The sequence below is a fragment of the Bombyx mandarina genome, chromosome 05 (genome assembly GCF_030267445.1).
Source record: "Bombyx mandarina strain Sakado chromosome 05, ASM3026744v2".
Lineage (NCBI taxonomy): Eukaryota > Metazoa > Arthropoda > Insecta > Lepidoptera > Bombycidae > Bombyx > Bombyx mandarina.
The window spans coordinates 14,142,088-14,163,515 of NC_143212.1; the positions used below are offsets into that span (position 1 = coordinate 14,142,088).

Here is a 21,428-nt window from a genome sequence, read left to right on the forward strand (position 1 = left end):
TGCTGATGATAATAATGACTCTTGTATACCAGAACAAGCAACTATTTACTAATGACTGTTTGATTGACATGCCCCTTAAATTAAAGAAGTCATCAAAGAATACCTCAAAATTCTTCTTGCAGATATCAACCTGCATTTTCAAGAAGGCATCAATGTCCTTCTCTTCTGTTAGTTTATCGCCATACACCCTGTGTGTTTCGTGCAGCCAGAGTCGAAGTAAATCAGACGGGTTCACCAAACACTCATTAGTACTAAACAAAAGACCCTAAAACCATAATATTTAGGATCATTTAATTTTCATCTATCCATCGTATTGTTAACAAAGCACATATTTAAATTTTTAGATGCAAACCATACAACTTGTTTAAAATTATCTGTATTTGTATTCACAGTAGCTTGACAGAGACCGGTGGTTCTCATAAATACGAATTATGATATTGCGGCTTCATCGGGATACTCCCACTACGCCTATCATCCGTAGATAGTATTTTGACCAAATTTTCCTACCTATTTTGCTCTACACTTTTTCTAATTGGTAAGTCAAGCACTTGTGGTGGGGCATATTATAAGGTCGCACGACTTGATTTCACCATTCTACTTAATGTGAACCAATCATGCATTCCGATCTAAAGACCGATATCCGTTAATACTAATGAGATTTCAAAGCTATATCTCAATGCGGACGGATAAATTCACCAGTCTATGATCTCTGGAAACCTTCTAAAAGAAAACAGTGTGTGAACTGGGATCATCTAAGAAAAAAATCTACCTGGAAAACATTGGATAAATCCCTCAGATTGAATATGTAATGAAATTTGATTGCTGTCGGTAGAAATACTTGAGACACCTTACTGTGTAACGCTACAGTAGCTCTGACTACGTTCGCTGAAAAAAACAATAGATTACTAAATACAATGCTATTACAAAACGTTCTGAATCAGACTAATTGCTAATTACGCAGTCCCACGTTGGGCGCCAATATCATTTTTAAGCTATGTCATTATTACTCATGATTAAACGGTAGTTAGTATTATAATTTTCTTTAAACATACCTAAGATAGACTAAAATGAGGAAAAAAATCTCAAATAAAAAATAAACACTTCATCTTTATCAAATAAAACAAAGACTTAATTTAGTGGCAGTAGGAGGATTTACTAGTCTTGTTAGTCCACACGGGTAGGTACCACCATCCTGTGTATTTCTACAGGTGTATTGTGAAGATTTACAGGCTTCGGTAATCACTTAACACCAGGTAAGTCGTGAGCTCGTCCGCCCGTCTAAACAGCATATAAAAAAATCAATTTCCCGTCGACAAAAGCTGAAGGACAATTCCAACACTCACCTGACAATTTAGCAATGAGCGGACTGATCTTCAATTCCGGGTTAGTCAGGTGCTGAATCAAAATCGATTGATATATATTATTGAGAGCGTCGCTGTTAGGGAAACTGATGGCAAACACACAGAAATGTCGCTGCAACCTCGGATTGATAGTGAAGCTACCAGAGGTCGGGTTCATGCAGGACACGTACTGCGTGTTGTGGATGTCCTTTAACGTCAGCTTCGTCCTGTCGTACCAGTGGTTGTAGTCTAGGTGCTGGCGTATGATGGTGTGCGGCTGCACGGTCCCGTACGTGTCCACCTCGGGCATGTTCATGTCATCGATGAAGTATATCAAGGTCTTGTTCCCCGGGGGGCCGTAGTTCCGACCGGCCTTCTTCTCCAATGGTTTCTCGAGAACCTTCTGAAGCATTTCGGAGCTCGTGTAGAAATTGAACGGCACTGATTGGATTGCGTAATTTTCTGAGAGGCTAAAAAATGGACAATAACCTTATTATAAATATCTGAAAAATATATATGTCAGAGACGGTCATTAGTTTGGTAGCTAAACGAAACGCAGCACGATTCCCGAGAAGTGGCAGCAAGATTGCGGTATCGTCGGAACTCGGCTAACTTCGTGCTACGACAGAGCCTAGCCGATGGAGGCGCGTAGACGCCAACACACTTACCAACCAGACCTCTTGAAGAGCGGTGCTTCCATCCTAAGAACTGTCATTCGTTTTCTTTTGCTAACGCCAAGAGAAGATTTCTAAATTGTTCTAAGACTACAAACGTGATCGGTGTACTCATATTTCTCTTAATTCGACCACCCTATTCGCCCCTATGATGTCTGACGAGGGTGTTCATAATTGTGGCTTTTCCGACATATACATATATTTAGTAGTACTGGTGTATATAATGTACGGTTACCTTTGCAACTTTTCGTTGACTAACACAGTCTTTCCGCATCCGGCACCACCGACCAACATGACCGGATGCTTGTTCTTCATGAGCAGATCCAAAAAGTATCTTATCCGTATCGTTTCTGCAGTCGGAACTAACACAGCCTGAAATAAACAAACCATGACCGGTATCAATACCAATACCAATAAAAAAACCATGACCATGAACAGGTAACATTATTTTTGGTCAAATAACTTTAACTAAATAATAGGCATCAAATCACACGCGGTTATCTGGACCCAAATTAAATTTTCCCGTACTATGGAAATCAGAAATAGGCTACAGTTACAACTGAAATAATTCTAGATTCAAATTATTTTAAATCTATACATACACATCTTTGGAGCAACAGCTATGTATTCAAAATAGTATAAGATAATCAAATTGGTTATAGGGTTAATTTAGTATTTTCCTCCGCTTTGGCTAGTCGGAGATATAAATAAAACCACTTTTTTCACGTATTTCTGCTGTCGTTATATTATTTCCAACATTTCGAATATTTTACGGTTTTCGTGGTCACGGAAGACTGAGGCGTTATTTCATTAAAATTATCCGTAAAAACGTAAAATGTTTTGTAGAAAAATACATGGTTTAACGGCCGTCTGGTGTAGTGGTTAGTGACATGGTCACTACACAAGGGGGTCGCGGGTTCGAATCCCGCCAAGGGAAGATATTTGTATGATAAACATAAATGTCTTTTCCAGGGTCATGGATGTATATTAAATATGTGTATGTGTATAATAAAAATCTTACATTTATTTCCGTTATCTGGTACCTGTAACACAAGTTCTTTACGAACTTATTACGGGACCAGTTAACGTGGCATGACTGTTAGTAAATATTTATTATTATTTATTACATGGTAGCTATTAAAATATTAAAATATCGACGAACAACGAAAAAACGAATTCAAAGAAATTTTGAATTAAGAATAAATTTAAGTGCCGCATGAAATTACTTGTAAGGGCATATCTGTATCCAACTCGAACTTGGGTATCTTCTCCACCCAGGGCGTGAACTGTTTTGTTTCTGAATCGATGTAGAAATCGAACACGGTACCGCCGGCTGGGAACTTTACAGTCTTGAATTCGTTCACCCACCATTTTGTGAATTCTAAAAAAAATATACTCAATGTCACGTTGTAAATAATTGTGTTATATTTCAATCAGTATCGATCAAATATTTGCTTATTGTGGTTTTTTTTTTTGCTTCGATGCGTGGACGAGCTCACGGCCCACCTAGTGATAAGTGGTTACCGGAGCCCTTAGACATCTACAACGTAAATACCGCCACCCACCTTAAGACATGAGTTCTAAGACTCAGTTTTTACAGTACAACGGCTGCCCCACCCTTCAAACAGAAACGCATTACTACTTCACGGCAAGAATAGGCAGGGCGGTGGTAACTACCTGTGCGGACTCACAAAACGACCTACCATCAGTACAATAAATAATAGTATACAGTAAATGATAAAATAATTAAGATTATCGTTAATTTCGACAACATTGTAAAACCCAGACACATTTACATAAGAATAGACCTTTTATGAGAAAGAGCTTAAAAAGTTATCGTGTTTTTTTTTATTGCTTAAATGGGTGGACGAGCTCACAGCCCACCTGGTTTTAAGTGGTTACTGGAGCCCATAGCCCATATACAAGGTAAATGCGCCACCCATCTTGAGATATGAGTCCTAAGGTCTCAGTAATCCGCGCCAATAAAGAAACGAATCTAAAATGGCAGCGACGATCATGCGCTCTCACTCTAAACTATTGCTGTCTTTAGTCGCACAAGGCGCGTACTGCGTGCAAGAAAAATATCGATTCTGACTTTGTCGTTGAGTTAGAGTTTTTTCACTTTCGAGTTGTGCGACTTTGATGACTGGCAGCAAAAGTGTCTACGCAATGTTGCATCCCAGATGAGACACCTCCCCCCCCCCCCCCCTGCCAGGGCATAAAGTAAAGTACATTCTCATTTGTTTTTTTATATTTTCTTACAATAAACAACTTTTTCTTTCTATCTTTCTTTTTATTTGTTGACCCTACCATCTGTCAGTGCAGGTACATAGACGCCATTTTCGATTCGTTTCTTTATTGGCGCGGCTTATACATATAGTAGTGTACGAACTAAGCTCTCACCAACTCTATAATCGATGTTCGTATCCTGGAACATGGCGGAACCGAATGCCCAAACACAAGCGAAAACGAAAAATATATCGTGCCACTCCTTAGGGCACTCCGCGGGCGTGTTCTCGTGCACCAGCAAGCAGTTCAGCAAATGACAAAGCATTTGCACGTGCGCCATGTCCGCTATGGGCGTTATCTTCTTGAAACGATTCCGAACCGTCTCCAAGCACGGAGGTATGTACTTGTCGAATAGGATTACTAGATTCGATTTTTCGGCTGGAATCTTTCGAGTTTCAACCCAGCTCGTTACGTATCTGTCGCAAAAATCAATAAATTACTGCCAAACTCAATTCAAATCTGATATATGTATATGTACATAAATAAATAAATATAATTTACAAATCTGTTTAGAAGGTCTAAGATGTCTATTGTATTTAGTTCAAAATAGAATAATCCATCATCCAACCATCATGTGATGAGAAGTAATTTGTTAAAATCATTTAATCAAATCAATCATTTAATAAAAACTTATGCTTACGGATTCCATCCTAAATCTTGTGGATTAATATACAGGATGCCGGCTCTCGACACTGTTGCCGGGGTAGCTGTACGAAGATTTGATATTTCAAACATCAATCTCATGGTAGGCGTTAGAGCAATCCTTTCATTGCTAGCTAGAGTGAGGATTTTATTGTCATCCATAACAGTATTTAATGATTCAATCCACATAGGATCTATATCTCCGTCTAAAATAATCCACTTCGGATTCTCGCCGACAATGTTAGCTTGATCTCTCATTATAACTGAAAATAAGCCATCTTTCCACTCTCTGGTCGCCGGATTTATAATTCCGAACAACTCATCGTTTGTCACTGCTTTCGGATTCAAGTCATTAAACAATGGTTTCTTTTTCAAGTTTTGATAAGTTTTAAACAAAGTTTTCCAGACTTGTGTTTTACCAGTACCAGCATTTCCAACTATGAATACCGAATGGCGGACCTCTAATAATTCTTCTAACTGTACAACCTTCAGTATGAAATTATCTTCGGGCTGTAACGTGAGATCCATGGCTGCTTGCTTGACAGTTCTTTCGAATTCTAAATCACGTTTACGAGGCACTTCAAGGGCGGGAAATAGATCTCCAATCAGTCCCATGAACACGGGCATGTCGTCAGTTATTATTTTCGGTATATTGAAATCGCGAAGTGTCCTCATCAACACTTCTTCCTCTGGTCTGCCCGGATCTCCTCGCTAAAATTCATATTCTATTAATAAATCATAAGTCACTAAACTTATTAGAATACTTTTTATTGAACACCACCCAAAACAAATTACAAATATTATGGTATCTAACAACGCACAAAATGTTATCAAGGTACTCTGTCGGTAAAGAGTTATTTTCCAGGTATATATAAAAATAATATTATACTGATATAAATAATAATGTAGTTTTAATTTAGTAGGAATCTCTCGGATCCATTCTCTCGGATAGTTTGGAAACTCTGGGTCTACGGAGGGACTTCGGTTCCCTCTGTATTTTGTACCGTATGTTCCATGGGGAATGCTCTGAGGAATTGTTCGAGATGATACCGGCATATCGTTTTTACCACCGCACCGCCCGCCACCGGAGTAGAGTTCATCCATACTACTTGGAGCCACTGCGGTCATCCACAGTGCGCTTCCAGAGATCTTTTTTGCCACGTACCATCCGGCTATGGAATGAGCTCCCCTCCACGGTGTTTCCCGAGCGTTATGACATGTCCTTCAAACGAGGCTTATGGAGAGTATTAAGCGGTAGACAGCGGCTTGGCTCTGCCCCTGGCATTGCTGAAGTCCATGAGCGACGGTAACCACTCACCATCAGGTGGGCCGTACGCTCGTCTGCCTACAAGGGCAATAAAAAAAAAAAAGGAAACCATACCTTGAGTGACCCGGCTACTACTAACACAGACTTTATAGCTCTCAAGCCCCAATCATAGTGATCTTGTTTCGAAAGAAGTTCTTTGCACAAAGTATAAAGTGTTATGAATTTTCTGGCCAAAATTTTTGCCTCTTGGAAGCCTTCGGCGACTAACATGATCTCACAAATCAATTCGAAATCTGGTACGACCATGGCGCATGGTCTGAATAGCGCTTTGAGGTTCTCCGGAAGCTCTGTTCTACCGGCATAGCCGGGGTTCATCGTTATAAATATCCCAACAGTTGGCACCAAACTAATAATTTCGCCCATGAAATTAAATTTTTCCTTTTTGTCTCTGGAAATAGAACATAGCATAAAACTTATGTTTTAGAGATTGTGGTGTAAAATTAAGTATCAAAGCATACCTTATAGCGTCTTGTACAGATTTAACTTGAACCGCCACCACGGATAATACTTCTACGGAAATTCTGTTGAATTCATCAAAACAACCCCAAGCACCAGATTGCGCCAGACCTTTGTAGATATTCCCACAAGACTGGAAATTAAAACACAATTTAAAATATCTTTAAGAAATTAAGAGATTCAAAAATATCTTTGGCTTCATGTCCTTACCTGATAGTCCATTTGTTCAGAACAATTGAAGACGTACACCATGATTCCCAGAGCCCTTCCCAGATCTTTGGTAGTCTCTGTTTTTCCCGTGCCAGCAGGCCCAGCAGGACCACCTCCCATTATTAGATGCAAGGACTAAAACATTATAGAATAGTAAATTCATCAACAGTACCATTTAATGCTGCGATGTGATCATGTGATGATGTGATTTAATCACCTGCGTCAGAGTGATATAGCAGCGGTCGGTGAGAGGCGTGATCACCAATCGAGGAGTGTTGCCCAAGTACTCGTAGCTGTATTGAAATTGAGCGTCGCAAATGTTCGCGAAGCAGTGTACTTCAGTTTCGTCCCACCTAAAAACAAAGCCTAAATAAATCGAAGTCTTTTCATTCTCAAATGATTTGCTGTAAGCTAAATTCAAATTTTATCTGTTTTAATCTCAGGACTTATAACAGAATTTTCTCCTATTTTAACACACATACGAGATAGTAACAAGTATATTTCCAAATACTAATCAGTTCTCAATACAAATTATGCAAATAATACAAAAACATCATCCATGTAAGCCCATCCAAATAAATATCCAGTCTGTTTCTGCTCCGAAACTGTCATTATTTCCGGGTTGAAGGGCATCGATTTTACTATACAATTTAATCTTCGACCATATGGTAGGCAGCTTAAACGTATGAGATCTATAGGCCCCAATAATCACTTAACACTAGGCGGGCCATTAACGCGTTAATCCATTAAAGCAACGTACGTATTAAAATTCTAAACATAGTAACACAAAAAAAACTTCGCCCGGGAATCGAATCAAAAGCCCATACCACAGTCAAAACCGCTCGCTCACTACTCGACCAATGACACAATCGAAATATTTAAAAAGTGACCAATGAACTACATTAATGAAAAGTTCAAACTAAATGTAAGTGCTTATGATAACCTTGGATGATTAAGTGCAGATGACGATTTAGTTGTGTTTCGTGAAACCTGTGTCTCAGTTGGGATTGCCATTGAAACGCTGATCCGGCTTCGACTTTCCCTTGTATCAATTTGCTTACAACGTCTCTTGAATGCACGTCTATTGTGCATATAGTCATAATTTTCTGCCGGTCCTGTTTGCTCAGCTCTCCGATCAATAGCGAAATCAATGTACTCAATTGGTACAACTGTTTCTTGTAATAATCTTTCAGTGCATTATCATATCCTTCCTCTAATCTAGCGAAAGCCATGTTAACTTCTGTGGTCCACCAGATTTGTGAACCGCACAAAGACACCTGAGCCATGAAATCAAACAGCCACTGCTCGCGAGGTTTCTCTTCGTAGGTCACGATCGCTTCACCGAAGTAATGGCGGATTGTTGATCTCATTATGTCTTGTAATCTGTTAAGCCATATTTCAACCTGAAACGTATCAATTTAATAGTTTCTTTTTTCATTTAAAACTTCATTAAATTAATTATTACTTGGTACTTACGGGTCCGGTACAATCGCACGTACCATGAAACGGTACATATTCACCATCTTTAGCTATCATGCCTAAGGCTACTTTCTCATTGGGCTGATCAGTTTCGTTAAACTTCAATTTAGCAATCGAATCGAACAATTTAGTTAAGTGCCTTATAACAAGATCTGCCTGGTTACCATTAGACAGAATATCTAATAGATCCGCAGATGATACGAAATAAAATCTTGGAAACGCGAGTCGTTTAGTCTCCAAATATTCGGCCAAAGCCTTTTCGCAAATTACCAGATCCTTTTGTAACAAATCCAAAATTTCCACAAGTCCTTCTTTGTTCGTTCCTTTTACTACGTTCGGTGTCTTTGACATTTCTTGCGACAAAATCTGCGGAACAAATTAACGAAACAATTATAAGTTGCCATTAACTAAAACTTGATGTTAATAAACTATTGTAATTACTTCGACCAATACAAAACTTACTTTAAATTCGGCATCAATTCTATCAAATCTCGCAGAATCATCAGGGAGCTGTTTCCTTATGTCCTCAGAACTCATAAAAATACTCTCCAAATGAGTCCATGTTCTTTGAACTTCGAACCACACCGAAATCACTTGGTCAGCTATGGACAACTTTTGTTGCCAGCTCGATACTTCTTCCAAAAAATGCGCGATAAATTTTGATGTTATCAGATTTTGTAGTTGAACCTAGAAATTTAGTCAACACCTAATAATATCTATTAATCAAATAATTTAAAGCGACTGCTATATATCTATTACTACTCATATCACATTTGGATTTCTTAAAAGTGAACTTTTTGTTCGTTTAAGATACTTGTAATAAAATTATTTTCATTTTTCTTTTCATTAAATTTTCATTTCAATTTTCATACTATTTTTCGGAATCTAATAAATGTATAAAAATAATTATTATTTAGGTAGAGCTACTTATAAATAGAAAATCTGCGTTAGCTCACCGCCGGTTGGCAGAATTCCCAGAAGGCTGGCAGCATTTCCACGCTGGATAGCAATGCTAATTTTTTGTGAAAAATACGTACCGTCCTTCTGGTCTCCCGAGGCCTCAAAAAGTTTCTTTTTAAGGTCCTTAAAGAAGCTTTTAGCAGATAGTCCCCAGGGGCCCAAAGTTTCCACCCCAAACGGAACAAAAATGAGAGAGATTTAATTTCATTTTTCTTCAATTTACCTGATTCTCCTCTAAAGTTTCAATCAATTCTTCGCTTGCCCTTAACAGTATACACCCTGTCCTGGTATGAACTTCTTGTTCAAACTCCATCGCTTTCCAAGTACTATTTAGATCTTTCAGTGTTTTCTCCATAGACATTTCTTTGACTGCTTTATCTACTATATTTTTTACTTCCTCCTCGCACTCGTGTAGATTCAGAGCTAGTAGATCAGCTAACGTTGTGTTCATATCCATTATTATACGGACCTAAATATTATTTTTCATTAGGATATAAAATATTAAGAGGTATAAATTTTCGTTTCACATTTTGTACACATATCAGACTACGAGTTAAAACTATTAATTTTGTATATCTATCATTGGATGTGGTATTTTAATTTTCAGCATTATGCAAAGAGAACAGAAAATCAATCGTGAATTTGCAATCGAAACACACATGCGCATAAGCCAATACCTAACACCATACAAATATATTTTTAAATAAATACAATTGATTTTATACCAATAACGTGATCTTCTATTTAATTACTTGAATACTTTATTTATATTATATACATTTCACTTTTATCATAATACATTATACTTACGGTGAGCTCACGTGGCAATGCTGCTAAGCTCTGTGGATCAAACATATTTACATTCGCATAACACACATTCAACAACAAAAAAACATTCGTTTTCATTCATTTAACAGCAAGACAACATCGATTGTATAATACAATTCTCAGGCTGTATAATAATTGTAAATAAATACATAGTGTATAAACACTCAAGCATGTAAAATGCACATATAATAGACCAAATAAAACATGCAAATTATTTAAATAAAAATTCAAACCCATTCCCGGATCCATTCAAATTCGAAAGTGCAATTTAAGGATTATATTTACAAATTTTGTTTATTTATTTACATTTCAATTTATAAAGCTAATTTTATGCAACACTTCTAATTTCACCTTCGTTGTACTCATCAACTGATCCCAATGCCTTTCTCTGATCGCTGGATTTTGTAGTTCACCTACTGCCCTCAGAGATGTCAACATGTTCTTTACTGTGGCTTCCAAATTCACGTATGTGTCCCAACTAAGAACGACGTTAATGTGTAATTAAAACAATTGAATGAAGTAAAAATAAAAAAGACATGTGGTGTCGTGGGACACCGGATAGGAGCGAAGTTCCTTATTATAAAAATATTAATTTTAAGTTCTATTCGAGGTATAAAGAAAATAAAATTGGAGGTTTCGTAACAACCCACGGTCATTTGGTAACGTGCGAACTTATTGTGGTACACTTCATTCACGGTTGTTTGCATAAGAGTTAGTGTATTGTGCAAACGAACGCTCTGAGATTGTGGTCGATGAATGATAAAAAAAATGTTATTTTTTGTACGTTATTACAAAGTTAAGTCGTACACTGTGTGCATTACTAATTTGTACGTTATTACAAAGTCAAGTCATACACTGTGTGCATTACTAATAAAAATCTTACGTTACGGACGTTTTTTCCTGGTTAGGGTACCCCTCCGCATCGTCCCATAAGGAACTTCGTTCCAAAAATAAATTCGCTGTCCAAAACTTACCTTCTCATTTCTTTATCAAGCAAACGTATTTCCTTTGCAAATTTCTTGCATTCAATATCCATATTCTCAACGTCTATCTTCCTCCAGGGCGTTGTTTTCCAATCTTCGATACTCGTTCTCACGATGTACACATAATCCCAGAGTTGCTGTTTAGACAAATTTCTATTAGCTTCAAAATTCTAGTTAAAAAGCTCCCATTCATTAATATATACATCTATATCACCTTAAGCATCCTCAATTCCTTTCTGCATTGCTTCAACAACTTAAATTCGGGAACGTTCACTTCGAACAGAGACCCAGATTCCTGGATGCTTCTCATTTCTTCTTCCAAATTCAAAATCTCGTAATCCACTCTTGCCATTACTTCGTAAGGATTTTCGCATTCATATTTGAAAAACTAAAAAAATATTTCAAGCATTTTTTTAAAATTTATAATCGTAAATAGTGGAAACGAAAATCTTAACTATACGTAATCCAACAAAAAATAATTTTAATTCATTGCCTTACACATAGATAGCCTAGTAGTCTTCAATAGCAAGGATCTTATAGACGCCTGTCCAGACATGATTGGAAGACTCCAGAGACGCCACTAAAACACAGATGGCTTACTTTGTTCTTACCTCGTATCGTTTAAATACTTCACGATAGTAAGTGATGTGCGAGTCGAATGTTGCTATCTTCTTTCTTATACCAGATACTTCAGCGGCTTGTAGAGGAGCAACTTGTTGCTTCACTGTTAAAGCCAACTTCTTCGTTGCCTGCCATTGCTCTGGTAATTCCTTTGGATATGTCCAAGAAAATAGTACAACAAACATAATACACACAGATAGTACGGTTCGTATATCCTCAGAGTTCGTCTCCAAAGATAGATTTACGAGATATTTTTCAAAGTACCTGTAATAGTACATTGACTTCCTCAGGTATGTCCATGTCATAGAACTTGAGGAGTTCGATAGTTTCCGTTAGCGGTTGAAACATATCATCAGTTGTAACGGCACGGTCTTTGACATTCATTAGATATCCCATCACGTTTACAAGAGCTTCGTAATCACCTTCGGACACGGGTTGCAGCAATCCTTTTGAGGAAGACACAAAATGGAAATTTAATGTGGCATTCCTACTAATCTAGAGGATGCAGATAGAAGATTAAAAAATGATTTCCTATTCTTTTTACTTATTCTGAAACTTAAAATATAAACACTCATATGAATACATTTTGATGTTGTCGATGATTATAACGATTATCTTTCATCACTAGTGCCAGGCAAGAAATATTAAAATCATACTATTTTACAACAAAATTACCGAGAATATTTTCAATGAACGTGCGTACCTTCATCAGCCTGTCTGATAAAATTCCCGAGATCGCTTAGACTGGAAATCACATTATTAACAAGATGCTCCTTATACATGTTACCCCATTTCCTAACCGTATTCAGAAGAGCTTGACGAAAAGGTCTAATGTCCACCTAAAACAAATTTTTTTATAGATTAATTTATGAACCCAAGCCACCTAGCAATCAAAATTAATGCGAGCCAGTTTCTGAAACCAACCTGAAACCAACTATTAAACACTTTGTAAGACTCCATTTCTTCAATGTCCATAAACAAATTCTCGTAATGATCAATTTGTTCTCTGAACGCTTCCATTTTGGGCACACACGGAGTAGGTCCAACTACGTCTTTGTCTTCAGATCCAATCTTATCAACTTCATCAACAGAGAGTATTCTACCGTACGTTAGAAATATTTCCATGATCGCATCTCGTTCTTCTAACCAAAGATACGAATAATTCTCAAAGGTTTTGCAAAAGTCGTTTGCGTCTTCAATTACCTGAGAAGGTAACAATTATACCACCGTAAATTATGAATTAATATTTGTTTATTTTCTAATATGTAGAACCTATTGTTGGACACCACTTTACCTGCTGCATGTATCATGATAATGTGTTGATCAATTCTAAGATAACAAGCCTTTTGTCGTTATTGTGAGTGAATTAATGAATGAACGAATGAAAACCCTGTAATAATTGGTTTAAAATTTTATTTTCAGCGATTACCTTTTCTATCCCATTCAAAATCTCCTCTTTCATATCATTAATATCGTCATTGTTCAGAATTTGTTGCTCGTACGATTCCTTTCGCTTGGGATCTATTCTTTCAATCAACGCTGACATATTTATGATATCGTCGATTATGCTTTTAATTAAGGCCATGAATCCTTTCTCATCATTTGGATCTAAGCTGGGCGCGAAAACCATGTCTGGATCTAATAGTTCGAGTTGTGCTTCAAACAGAGGAGCTAATTTATTATTAGGATTCATATGCTCCGTGATATATCCCAAACTGAAAGTTATACAGGGTTTATTTGAAACATTTGACGAAGCCGAAAAGAGGATAATGTTAAGTACATTACTAACTTAAACTAAAATTAAAACAATATTCATTTGCATAATTCACAATAATATATTTCTGGGCCAACAACCTGCCTCAAAATCAATCAACTTAATGCGACGCAAACGAGACCAGCGCAACAGTGTGACTGCCGCCATAGTACAGCAATTCTGATATACTTTTTTTTTTAAGAGATTTTATGACCTGGTAACTAAGACCTTTAAGTCATGTCTTATTTTACTTTATTTTCTTAATTTTATGAAAAATGATAATATGGAGTGAAATGAAATGAAGATGATTAATTTGAGACATTAATCAACTGGGATGAAATTTAATGAAATGAGATGATATGGGATGAAATATAATCGCAGTAAAATGGTGGTCATTTACTGAGATTTTTTCAGTGGACTTTTTGGAGGAGCCCGAGAAGTTACGTCCAGCAGCTTTGTTTCATTTTCCCACATTTGTGCACTTTCACAGATATTAAACAGTTAATAAACCACCATTATTACACATTTAAACCTGAAGAAACACTAAATAGACAAAATAAAACAAATCACACAACTTCACTCTTCGCGTTCCCGCCAAAAAGTCCTCTGATATACTAAATCCAAACTTGGCACAGATAAAATGGTTAGTGTAAATTACAAAATTTTATCCCCTTTTCGAATTTAGGAATGGTTGATTTTGTTATAATAGATTAAAATACTTGTTGTAGTGCTCATCACTTAATGGCTTCCTGAACGGCTTTTATTTAAGCGTAAACAATAGCCCATTTGGTGCTAATTGGTCATAAACATCTACAGTGACCCAGAGACCTAACACACCAGCACAAGAATATCTCGTATAAAGAAGAACGTAGTATAAGGCTTAAGAAACACCATGAAGTTCGTTTCAGAGATGCATCATGACGACGACAAGGGTGTTTCCGGAATCACATTCAAACGCAATTTTGGTCTTCGATTTAACTTCGAATAAACTGTTTCAATTAGTGGCATCCCTACCTAATATTTTTTTTTTTTTATCCATTTTGTTGGCTTAATTATTAACGTAATAGACGCACTACAAACCTGCAAGCGACACATTTAAACAATGCTTCTTCCATGAGAGCGTCCACAAAGGCGACATAGTTCAACCACATTTCGCTTTCCTGACAACTTCGCATGTTGAACAGCTCCATGTTCTCATTTAGCAGCTCGTTCATACGCCGCGCCGTATTCTGTATGTCGCTGTATCGTTTCTTTCTCTTGTCGAAACGATCTTCCAAATTCAACAACGTATCCTTAAGAACATTACCATTTTATTATTTATACTTTATAAATGCACAAAACAAAAGTTATACACAGGTGGACTTAATTCCACGGGCATTCTCTTCCAGTCGACCATAGGGTGGTGCAGAGATAATGCATGGTAGGTCCATTAACAAAAGAATAACAAACAACAACAAAAAACAAAAAAAGAACAAAATAAAAACAAAAATCTTCCTTAAAGTAACATCTCAGTATTATAGAATACACAATATAAAGTTAAATATAGGTACTTATATAGATTACATATGACTTTGTATGCATAAATAAACATACCACAATTTAATATAACTGTGTATAAAATAATAAAATACATACATAATTACATGTAAAGTAGTAATATATAAATACACATGAAAATACACAATTTAGTATTATAGTTAAGAATGGCTAAGAGTAAATAATAATAATAATAATAATTGAAAAATAAAATAAATTAGTATGGAGATGATTAAAAAATTCATTCAAAGATTTAACATTAATTTTAAAAAAAAAACATAGCGGTAGTCATTTCTTTTTTTTACAAATTGAAATCAGTTCTATGTCCTCTAATAAGCCGCAAATCCACCAGAAAACACTGAACAAAAACAAAGATTTTGAACGTAGCACATAATTTTCAAACAAACCTTTTTCCCTTCTTTCCGTTCAAACAGCGGTTGCGTCGACCACTCGGTCATAATTGACTTCATCTCTTTCAAATTATCTTGTATCTTCGACATTCTCTGAAAGAGGCTTCCTACCAACGTATGCAGATCTTGTAAATAGTTCCACAAATCTGAAATTAAAATTATAACCGATATTTTTGTTTGGTATCAGGAACATCCGATAATTGAATATCAGTTAAATATCTTACCTTTTGAGTTCCAATTGAGCTCGTTTTGAGCCATTTCGATCCTTTGATCAATCGCCTTAATTTCATCTTCGACCAAATCAAATTCAACTTTCTGACTATTCTTTCGTATCTGATTATACCAGTCTATTGTTATGCCGAGGTTAATGCGATATTTTCGATACGTTTCCCTTTTGTCAAATAACTCTAAGCTTTCTTTTGGTAGCATATCAGAGAAGTCCGGGTTGCTTCGCAGATGATCGACTTCTTTTAATATGTCTAAGAGCTGTAAACGTAAATGATTTTTTGTTTATTTTATGACAAGCGCAAAGTTTCTCTATTGAGTTCTATTGGTCCATTTGATTTTTAAGCGACCAATGAAGTTTCTATTGCCTAGATATAGCGGTTATCTTTAACCGGCATAAAAGATGGCATCCGCATAATTCTACTAGAACACTAAACTATTTAGCTTAATTTTTTGGTTGTAAACCTACCGATGGGTTAAAGTTTAATATCAGATCCGATCCTTGTCGCGCCAAAATCATTTTGTTGGTCTTCTCTTCGATCACTTTCGGTATTTTTTTAGCCCAATCATTAAAATATTTCTTTTTGAAATCGTTTATCCTCTGGATAAGTTCTTCGTGTCTTATGAAAATTTTCTTCGCTTCGTCCGCACCCTTGATCCTAAACAAAAAAAGAGGCAACTTTCCTAAATCTTTTAATGTGTACAAATAAAAAATATGAGATATTACAAAAATCTATTTTTCTATACGGGGTGGTGTAAATTGCGAAAGTATTTAACTACTTTTTTAAAAATCCCAATAGACGGAATCAGTAATAAATTCTCACAGTACATTTTTATTGGTCTAAAATTATGGAAGAATTAAAGCCAGATAATCAGCTTTCGCAATTTGCCCCACCCAGATGACATACGGGTGCGGCAAATTGCGAAAGCTAGCTATAGGCTTCGTTATCCTTGTAGCTAGCGTATTCATAAAGAGAAGTCCTCCTGCTATGGGCGGGAAGAACGCATCTATTTCCATCACACCATATTTCTCGAATCGATGTGTTTGCTCGTCAAATAGATCCTGCAAAAACCCAAATTATGCACAATGACTTTTTGGTGAAACACTGCAACTCAACTATCGTATTTTATTCGAAAATAAGGATGAAAGCAACAATTTTTTTCTTTAATGTAAATTCACATATGTAATTTACGAGTACTCACTTCACATGTCAATATTTCTTTCTCCAACATAACAATTATTTCAACGTATTTGGCCGTAAACTCACTTCTTATGAGTGGACGTTCTAATACAGACCCAACTATGTCAATTAACTGAAATAAAATTAATAAAACGGAATTAAATAAAATTTCTTGTATTAAGTCATCGAATTCCATCAATAAGTAGCGTTACCTTGAAAATAGCCTCAAGCGTAGAGCAATTATCAAACGACTCCACCAAAACAGTTGATAGTTTCAGATCTAAATCAATAATATTTTCTTGAAACTCTTTAAAATCTTCATTAAATGTCTCATCGTCTGGATCGAGAACGTCATAAGATTTAGACGCAAAACCATGGAAATAAGCTTCGAATTCCGCTGAAATTTCCCTGATTTGTCCACCCAATACTCGGCCTTTCATACCACCGATTTCAATTTTCTCTAACTTTTGAAACTCTAATACAGTTTTGAAAAACCATTGTATGGTGTTGAGCCTCTCGAGAAACTTGTTCAATCTTTCGAACACAAAATTAGGGTGGAAGGTCCAGGGGATCACCCGACGGTCTACGAAATACTTTTGGATATTGTCTTTAAAATATTCAAAAGTTCCTTTGAATTTCTTTAAAATGTTTATTGTTAATTGGATGCGCTGCGTAGCTTCGTCTATATCGCTATGAAATAGTGTTGTCGGGTCTAGACATTTCTTAGCCTGAAAATATCAAATTTTATAACAGACTAATATTTAACTAAATCAATGACCATCACTAATTCTGCACAATAAGTTATTAATAATTATTACTGTTTCAGATGGTCGCTTGGACTTTGTCACATACTATGATAATAGCTGATCTCGATTACCTGATAAATCAGTAGATTGCATATCTGCTTCAATAAGACCATGAGCTTCGAGGAGCTGCAGTAATATTTCGAATCTCTCCACACCATGCAGATAACATGGAACAACGGACGAAACAAAGGTTGACTCTCCATAAAGTCTGTATCTTCCAGTGCTTGGAAATGCTTTTCCAATGTTCTGAGGTACAAATCAATTTCCCTAGCTTCCGCTAAAGCTGTTGGCAACAAATTTTATTACAAACTTGCTGACCCGGCAGACTTCGTAGTGTCTCAATCGATAAATAAAAGACCTAAACTTCTGTATAAAATAAACTTAAAACAAACAAAACGAATCCGTCCAACGGGAGAGACATAAAAGGAAAAACAAATTTGTTATTTTTATTTAATCCCGAGCATTTTCATATTTGTATACCTTTTAAACCTTCTCTGGACTTCCACAAATAATTCAAGACCAAAATTAGCCAAATCGGTCTAGCCGTTCTCGAGTTTTAGCGAGACTAACGAACAGCAATTCATTTTTATATATAAAGATAACAAATTGTGTTAATTTGTACCTTATGAATGAATATTTAGCAATTCGTGGTACTTTTTTGCAACGAGCTTAAAAGGGTGCTCGTCGATTGAGTAACAAAGTTAAAATAATTCAAACCTGACACGATATTCTTGAACAATCTACTGAAGCAAGGGTAATAGGCTGAAGTGGTCTTCTCAAGTATCACCGCCATACATCTCACCCTCTCAGTGCGTAACTGATCATAAATGTAGTTCAAATTGTTTAATCGTGATCTCCAGAACGCAAGCTCTGTGTAAAAAGAAAAACATGTCTTGTTAAAAGGAAAAAACTCACTAGTTTCTTCTTTAATAATATTTTTTAATGATTTTAAAATGATTACGCTGGGAGATCCGTGAATGATGCTAGTTAAAATAAAGAAAAAATAAAAACCCTCAACAATGTCACGAATTCATAAATATACAAATAATCATCATAATCATCAACAAATTTGGTAGTTAAGGTTTCTTACTTCGTAAGCATCCGAAGCACTTCGTAAGCACTGCCGATTTTTAAAATTTTCAACTAAATAACAAACGTCCTTCTGTTTAGGTGAAGCGATTTTTTTATATTGTTTTAAATTTTACTAGCAGAAATATATTCAAAAAAAAAATCTGTTTAGAGATATTTATTACAGAAAATCATTTCCAAAAGATTTCTCCGAAAACTTAGTCCCATTCTTACGATATTCACTGACCTACAGAAGGCAACGGATTCTGTCCATTCTCGAAGGCAGACCCCGAATCTTCCATCATTACGTCATTGATTTGTTGTGCCCACTTGATAACTACACCTTCAATTGCACTCTTCAAGTAAAGATCTACTTCTTTACCTTTCAGAATTTCCTTTTCCGCTTCGTGAACCAATTCCACTCCAACGGGCATAGGTAAGACCGTTTGACCATTTACTTTACCTTTTACCTAACAGAATAAGATTTTAAGTGTCATGGTAACAAGATTTTTTTATTAAAAGCAAAATATCTTGCACGGCTATTGATCAGGAAAGATCGGCATATAATCCTGCGACGATTGCACCTTCACTATGGTTCTTGAAAAGGGGTTTAGATATAGTATTTTACTGTAGACTAGATGTAGACTTTACTGGCGTCCATGGGCACAAGTAAGTACACTATCCTTTATACATTTAATGTATTTAGATCGTAAAGAAACTCACACTTATTATTGCAAGTGATTTTACATGTATAGCTTAAACATTTTCATACCTAATCCTCGACTTGTGTCCCAATATCTATGAATATAATCTCACCTCATACACGGTACTTTTTAAATTGTGTATTTGCTTGAGGATATCTTGAGACACGACTAGCGGCCATCCTTCGTGATTCAGCGGATTAGAGAGTAAAGGTACGAATACTTCATCTACTAATGCTGCCAGTTCATCTATGAGCCTCGGAGCTAAGTCGCCTATAGGTTAAAAATATCATAAATCTCCAATTTCACCAACGAGTTCCGTGATAGAGGATATAAAAATCTAGCCTAAACAATTTTTGAATCTGCTTAAAAATAATCGTAAAAAATATTGTGAACCCACTCAATTAGGTACCTACCACCCAGTCTATTTCTACCGCGTCACAGATATCCGTTTGAACTCTAGTGTTAGAACAAATTCAATTGGAAATTTGACGTTATATTTTGAGGTTCGTGTCTACGCGTCTCCAGTAACCAACTATCACCAGTAGGATCGGAGTCCGTCTGGCTATATAAAGAAATAGAAAAGGCATTCATTGAACAAACAGCTAACACCCTTATTTCTTATAAGGCACTGATAAATCGAGACACAACACTAACTCGTGCTTCACTCAATATTTTTTCTCTAATTGGAAATTATTGTAGAATAATGAATTATAAAAAGATATGCCACCGTGTTTTAAACCACATCAGTAAAATAAATTAAAAAATAAATAATGAAAGACGGTGTTTTATGTAACTCACCAAAAACTACCATTTCAGCGCAATTCTCTTTAGGAATGGCATCTGCCTTCTTTTTGACGAAATAGACGGCTTTGTTTTTCAGGTAGCATGGAAACGAAATGACGGGTACCAGCTGTGCTGCGTGAGTTAAAACTACAACCAGGAGAAGAGGAAATGGCTTGTCCACGAAGTCTCTTAAAGTGGACCTGTGCTCTTCTATAGTAAGCACACGCATCCATTTCTCTGGCTTCAATTTCAAAGACTTAACCACATAAGAACCGATGAAATCGTAACGTGGGTCTTGATTAGAAGACGAAGGACCAGCTTGGTCCATGTTGGAATATTGTCTTTAAGACATTTTCAGGAGACTTGTGGTGCTCTCGACGACTGAACTCTTTTTGATGTTCAGGCAAGTCGAAGGCTGGTTATTGGCAAGTCACGCGACTCCAAACGGCATGCCATTATGGAACGATGTCTCCTTTGTAACGAGCAATCGGCATCGCTATACGAAAATAGATAATAACGACACTACGGTTCGCAGAAAAAATCTTTACCGTTTACTTTCACAAGTTTTAATCCTTGTTAATCATCTTAACTACTCAATTATAAAAGAAATTAATAAGTCGAAATATTCTTCATTATCATTACCTTACTGCTGAGGATCGCGGCCACGTGTGATTTACCTCCAGTGTTCAGACATGGGTGGCATGGATCGTAGAGGCTAATACCAACCGCCTTCTTTATTAAATTTGACCATCCAGCTGGTGTTCTGCCCATGGACGTTCTTGGCAGATGGCAGAAAAAACTTTTCTACTTAGACGTTTAGCTATATAAAATAGACTCATTAGTTCTCATGAATGTTCAAGGTATTCGGAGCATTAAATCGGCGTATTACGTTTTATATTAATTTGATTTTTGCAAACTATGTTTGTATGAACGTATCTATACTTTAAGAACTTCAATACAATGTTTACATACTTCTTTTGTAGCTTAAAACTGGGCGTATGTACCTACGTGTTATTCTTGACAGTAGAATAATTTGCATTTCAAGGTTTTGTGGTCGTCGTTGCCTAAAGGATAAAACGTCCGTTGCATTCGTATATTGTACCGGTATGTGCCGGTTGTATGTACGGGTGTTCGAATCCCGCAGGCGGATACC

General features: G+C 36.3%; 1 protein-coding gene across 1 annotated transcript in view; it reads right to left on the bottom strand.

Annotated features, from left to right (window-relative positions):
• Positions 1–20,770, bottom strand: part of Dhc93AB (Dynein heavy chain at 93AB) — a 44,538-nt gene extending 23,768 nt beyond the window's left edge. Inside the window, exons 1-36 of the mRNA XM_089727510.1 lie at positions 20,291–20,770; positions 19,605–19,762; positions 19,036–19,258; positions 18,438–18,590; positions 17,792–18,003; positions 17,127–17,642; positions 16,937–17,047; positions 16,642–16,796; positions 16,203–16,392; positions 15,733–15,994; positions 15,506–15,654; positions 14,643–14,854; positions 13,239–13,524; positions 12,734–13,012; positions 12,513–12,648; positions 12,074–12,255; positions 11,800–11,958; positions 11,403–11,576; positions 11,180–11,325; positions 10,557–10,683; positions 10,188–10,217; positions 9,601–9,846; positions 8,880–9,104; positions 8,415–8,783; positions 7,929–8,341; positions 7,156–7,291; positions 6,939–7,073; positions 6,731–6,861; positions 6,327–6,660; positions 4,944–5,656; positions 4,418–4,719; positions 3,241–3,395; positions 2,250–2,386; positions 1,344–1,810; positions 770–885; positions 104–265 (exon numbers count right to left, since the gene is read on the bottom strand). Of these exons, the coding sequence (XP_089583636.1) occupies positions 104–265; positions 770–885; positions 1,344–1,810; positions 2,250–2,386; positions 3,241–3,395; positions 4,418–4,719; positions 4,944–5,656; positions 6,327–6,660; positions 6,731–6,861; positions 6,939–7,073; positions 7,156–7,291; positions 7,929–8,341; positions 8,415–8,783; positions 8,880–9,104; positions 9,601–9,846; positions 10,188–10,217; positions 10,557–10,683; positions 11,180–11,325; positions 11,403–11,576; positions 11,800–11,958; positions 12,074–12,255; positions 12,513–12,648; positions 12,734–13,012; positions 13,239–13,524; positions 14,643–14,854; positions 15,506–15,654; positions 15,733–15,994; positions 16,203–16,392; positions 16,642–16,796; positions 16,937–17,047; positions 17,127–17,642; positions 17,792–18,003; positions 18,438–18,590; positions 19,036–19,258; positions 19,605–19,762; positions 20,291–20,603 (8,214 nt within the window). The 5' untranslated portion in view covers positions 20,604–20,770. The remainder of the gene's footprint in view (positions 1–103; positions 266–769; positions 886–1,343; positions 1,811–2,249; positions 2,387–3,240; positions 3,396–4,417; positions 4,720–4,943; positions 5,657–6,326; positions 6,661–6,730; positions 6,862–6,938; positions 7,074–7,155; positions 7,292–7,928; positions 8,342–8,414; positions 8,784–8,879; positions 9,105–9,600; positions 9,847–10,187; positions 10,218–10,556; positions 10,684–11,179; positions 11,326–11,402; positions 11,577–11,799; positions 11,959–12,073; positions 12,256–12,512; positions 12,649–12,733; positions 13,013–13,238; positions 13,525–14,642; positions 14,855–15,505; positions 15,655–15,732; positions 15,995–16,202; positions 16,393–16,641; positions 16,797–16,936; positions 17,048–17,126; positions 17,643–17,791; positions 18,004–18,437; positions 18,591–19,035; positions 19,259–19,604; positions 19,763–20,290) is intronic.
• Between the last annotated feature and the right edge of the window lie 658 nt (positions 20,771–21,428).